Source organism: Geospiza fortis, unplaced genomic scaffold (assembly GCF_000277835.1).
Source record: "Geospiza fortis unplaced genomic scaffold, GeoFor_1.0 scaffold375, whole genome shotgun sequence".
Classification (NCBI taxonomy): domain Eukaryota; kingdom Metazoa; phylum Chordata; class Aves; order Passeriformes; family Thraupidae; genus Geospiza; species Geospiza fortis.
The window spans coordinates 267,463-272,610 of NW_005054641.1; the positions used below are offsets into that span (position 1 = coordinate 267,463).

Sequence of the window (5,148 nt, forward strand, 5' to 3'; positions counted from 1 at the left end):
TTTCTTTTTAATAATATTTTTTCTTGATGTCTCCTGTGAATTGTTTCTCTCCTTTTTTCACCTGCCTAATCCAGACCCAACATCCCCTTGACCCTGCCGGGTCTGCTGGGAGTGCTCTGGGAATTGGGGTGTGAAATCAGGTCCCTGTGAGGCAATTGGAACCCACCTGCCAACCCCCAGCTCCGGCAGAGCTTGTGTCACCCCAGGATCCCTCCGGGGGCTGCGCCTTTCCTGGGATTCCCGTGAATCCTTATCCTCCACCTGCCATTCCCCACCCATCCCTGCCTCCCTCAGCACATGAGGGAAGCGCTTCCCTAAATCCCAGCTCCTACAAGACCCATAAAAACCCCTGGTGGAGGTTTCTAGAACAGAAACGGCGAAATTTGTCTTACCCTCAGCTGCAGCGAGAAGATTCTGGAAGCGAAGGCGAGCGACTGCGGAGGACGGGGCTGAGGGACCTTTTATCCTCTCCCGAGGTCATTTGGGGTGTGAGGCACCTCCTCACGATGACACCTTAATTAATTCCGCGCTCAATCCCGCAGATGTCTGCACTTCCCCTGATTTTAGGTGTTCCCTCCTTGACGCACCGGGCCCCGTCCCGGCGGTGATTCCTACGGGAGGGATTTTGGAAGGGCAGATCTCTCCCATTTCCTGGAGACTGACGGGTGTTAATTAGGGACAATGAGGGACACCCGGGATTGCATCAGGCACAGAAAGGCCTCAGAAACGCTGACTCCTGGGGTTGGTCCCTCGTTGGGTGCAGGTGACAGCTCAGGGTTTTAATTCCCCTGCTGTTGAGTGCCAAGAGGAAATGGGATTAGCGCCTGCAATTCCTGGGGATGGCACAATGCCGGAAAATCCGACGGGATCTCCTCGGCTCCCTGGGCTGGCAAGAAATGAAATGTTCCTGGTTTTTCACGTGTCCCTCAACTTGGCAGATGACTGGGATGATCCCATCAGGTGGTTCCACGTGAATCACAGGTTATTAAAGAGAAAAACATCTGATCCTGAGCTCTGTATGAGGTTTGAGGATATTAAATTTTGCCGTTCCTTGGTTTCTCTCTCCTTCCATGATCTCTCACATTTTTTTTCACCTGACCTCACCAAAGGAGAAGAGGAGCTGAAGTTTGAGCAAATACTCAATTTTGTCACTCCTGGTGGACGTTTGGGCACTAAAGCTGGATTTATGGCCCTGTTTGACTCAGAGTTTGCAGTGGAAGAAAATGAAACTCCTCAACCTGGGAAAATGTTGCCCATTAGAACAATTCACTCACTGGGAAGGGGAGATCTCCAAACTGGGGGTGTCCCACAGCTTTCTCCCAGACTAAAGGCAGCCAGTTCCTCATGGGGAGTTTTGTGGAGCAAGGGAGGATGACAGGAATTCCTCAGGGACCTTTGGTGCCTCAGGTGAGGGTCCCTCAGCTGCCACCCAGGTGACAAAGTGGGAGCTTTGTGTGACAGTTCTCCTTTTGTCCACATTGATGCTCTCCAAAATCTTTATACCTCCTCGAGAGCCTTCTAAAACCACCCAAAAAACATCTATGAACTTTTCAGATTCAGGGTCTGCTCAGGAAAATCTCAGAAGGGTTCCCATCATCTTTTGCTCACAGTTCTTTCACAGGAATTTGGGCCTTCTGTTTTCAGAGGCTCAGAGGCTTTCAGATATTTGAAATTTTATATCCCAGATCTGAAGTAGAGCTCGGAGTAAGTTATTACATATTGAGAAGGAGCAATGTGAACTTCTTATTCCCCTTCCATTTAATTTCCTGGAATCACTGAGGTGGGAAAAGCCCTCTGAGATCATCGAGTCCAATCTTTGACCATCTCCCCCTTCCCTTTACTGACTTCCATCCATTCCCAAATGAACGTGGGAATTATTTGCCACCAACTATTGGGATACTTAGGAAATACAAAGAAATTTGAATTGAAAATCCCTGAAAAAATTACGAAAAAAATCAAGGAAAATGAGAATAAAAGAATTCAAAGGCAACGGGGGTCTCATGAATCAGATTTATTGTTTCCCACACCCAGATGAGTCTGAACCAGAAGCGCAAGACAGAGAAAGATTCCCAACAAATAATTACACCCTGAATAATTAGAAAAGGACATTTCCGGAATAATTAGCAAGAATGACACCACAAATGCTAATTAGGGGAGCATTTCATCCCCACACGGCAGAGACCCGGGGGTTTCAGCGTGGACGAGACAAGCCGAGGTCGGGGTGCCCGAGGGAGGAGCCGGTGGCTCCGGCTGCCAGGGCTGGATCCTGTTCAGTACTTGGGGCACACTGGTGGAAGGTTCCAGATGCTCTTGGTGTACTGGTGGCAGTAGGGCACCTGGGGACAGCAGGGGACGGCAGGGGGGCAGTAACGCTGCACGGGGGGACAGCAGGGGACAGCGGGGGGACAGCAGGGCGTCGCATAGGTGCATTTCTGCACCGGCTGCCTCTGGACGTAGTGGCAGGAGGGCTCGGGCTCGTGGCAGGAGGAGCGGGATCTGTGGCAGGAGAACCAGGATCTGAGGCAGGAGGAGGAGCGGGAGTTGTGGCAGGAGGACTCGTAGTCGTGGCAGGAGCGGCGGGAGCACATCGTGCTGGAGTGGTGGCAGAGCTGGAAGGAAGAGAGAGATGGTCAGGCTGGGACAGCTGCCCCCTCCTTGGCTCTTCTTTGGGACTGGGATGGGAAATGTTGTTTCCCTCTGTTTTGGGGTGTACGGGACATGGTGGCCCTTCCTTTGGAGGACACTCCATGATGGTGCGGCTCTGACGGGAATTTCCCTCCCAAGATGCTCTTGTTGGACTTTTCGGGGTAGAATTTCCCTCTAAAACTGCTCTGAATTGTCCAAGCTCTCTCTGCCTCCATCAATTGGGAGTGAATTCCTTGCTGGCTCCCAAAGACTCCCAAATCTACTCCTTCAATTTTTCCTTCTTTTCTGCCATCCCGCCCGTGAGCAAATCAAGCACTCCTTGTGTCTGTTCAAACACCCAGCCATCGAAAATAAGGAATTTCTAAGACAAAGGCAAGGTCTAAACACAGAACTCTGCAAACAGCTCAAGAGTAGATAAATCAACAAAATCCAACTCACCCTTGGCTGGAGCAAGAGGAAGAGCTCGTGGAGCTGGTGCTGAGTGAAGGATGGACAGGGGATGCCGGACTTTTATATCTCCCAAAGGTTGTTGTGGGAATTAGACACCTCTTGGCAATGCTGACACAAACCCTCATATTCATATTTATCTCCTGTGTCTTGTTTTTAGCATTTCCGACTTGACGCAGCCAGGAAAAAAAAAACCCCAATGATGACTTTTTCCTCAGCGCTTTAATAAGTGAGGAATTTCTCAATCTGCTTAGAAGGGAATTTTGGAGGCAGTTGCATATTCCCGTGGCAAAAATGAACCTATCCCTGGAGTTATTAAGTGATTTGTCGTTGGGCAACTGGGATTGCATCAACTCCGGACGGTTGACTCCTTCCCCGCGTGCTGCCCCTGGTTCTCCGTGGCAGAGTCACTTTTTGATTGATAGGTTTTTCTCCCCTGACACAAGGGACTGTAATTAAGAGCCACAGCTCCCAGGGACTTCATTAGAGGGAGGTCCTGGTGACTACCTGGGACCCGACGCCTCGGCTCCAGAGGTGACGCCAGAACGACGTCCCCAATCCCAATTTTTTCCGTTCCGTTTGCCAACCGTCAGCTGTTTTATTTTTGCTTGTGCCACAATGTTTTCCTCCTGGCTGGAGGGGGTTTCAAATCCTCAGCAGGAAATGTTGTGTGAGGATTTTTGCCAACCCAAGGTTTCTGTGGGGTCTCATTTAATTTAAGCGGTTTTGTAATTTTTATTCTTTCCCGCGTTTCGCTCTTTGGTCCCAAGTTTCTCTCAGAGCAACCCAAGGTTTTAGGAGAATAAAATGGGCGATTGTCCCTTTCCTGTGACTTTTATCCAGGTGAGAGCCACAGGAACAACTCAGACATCAAGGAATGAGGTGATCTTTAGGGTCCCTCCCCGCCCAAACTATTTTACGATTCTAGAAATCTTTTTATTTATTTGTCAGGCCGTGGTTCAGAAACCCAAAAGCTTTTAGGGAAATCTTTTAGAGCTTTGGAAAATCTGAAGTCTTCTGGAAGCTGCTGCGATGTAGAAATGCTTCATCCGGGTGGATAAATCTCATTTTTGGGGGAGTCCCTTGAGTCAATTCTCCGTCAGGCAGGAGGAATCCACGGAATCAGGGAATTGTGGAGTGACTTGGGTTGGAAGGGACATTAAAGATCATCTCATTCAACTCCCAGGGTTATTAACTCCAGCTGAGTCTGAATGCTGAGCTCGTGGGGAAGCTGATGCAGCCACAGAGCCTGTTCTGGAACCGGTGGCTCAGCTGGACTGGGAGATAAGGAAAGTCTGAGGTTGTCAAAAGCCCAGAGATATTTCACACTTATTTTAAGTGCCTGCAATTGTCGCTGAAAACAGTAATTTGGAGCTCAGTGAAAGAAGGAGGGCTAGGAAAAGCCACGAGGTGCTTATTTGCATTTGTTAGACACCTCAAAATGTTTGTGACTCTGAGCCAGAGGGACGAACGAAGTGTGAGGAGCTGCTGAGGAGGGGACTCATTTCCCTCCAGTGGAACCCTGGAATGGGCTGGATGAGGAGGGACCTTCAAGACCTCCAGTGCCACCTCTGCCATGGTCAGGGGCACCTCCCATTGTCCCAGGGTGCTCCAAACCCCGTCCAGCCTGGCCTTGGAAACTTCCAGGTATCCATGGAATCACCTGTGCTACCCTCCTGTGAGCAAATTCCTTTTGGATATAAATGTATATTATGTATACATTTATATATAAATACCATTTATTTATACATTGTAAATACACATTTAATGTATAAATACCTATTCTCCGTATCAATATGTGAATAAATATGGTGCAGGTGAGCTCCCTGAGCCTTCAGCTGCTCCAGAAATGCCTCTGGAATCACTGGCTTTTATTATTTTGAAATTTTAGGGACATTTTGTGATCAGCTTGAGGAGAAAAGTGGTGACTAAGAAGTCAGAGGTAACAATTATTTAGAATAAAAAAGGTCAAAGAATAAAGAGACCATGAACTTCTCTCACTTTTGGAAATCAAATTTTATTGTTTTGGAGGATGTCAGATGGGTGGAAAGCAGC

At 48.6% G+C, this 5,148-nt stretch overlaps 1 protein-coding gene across 1 annotated transcript in view; it reads right to left on the bottom strand.

The window, feature by feature from the left end:
* LOC115948942 (putative small proline-rich protein 5) overlaps positions 1 to 2,588 on the bottom strand; it is a 2,892-nt gene extending 304 nt beyond the window's left edge. The window contains exon 1 of the mRNA XM_031064836.1: positions 2,278 to 2,588. Coding sequence (XP_030920696.1) covers positions 2,278 to 2,588 — 311 coding nt within the window. The remainder of the gene's footprint in view (positions 1 to 2,277) is intronic.
* Between the last annotated feature and the right edge of the window lie 2,560 nt (positions 2,589 to 5,148).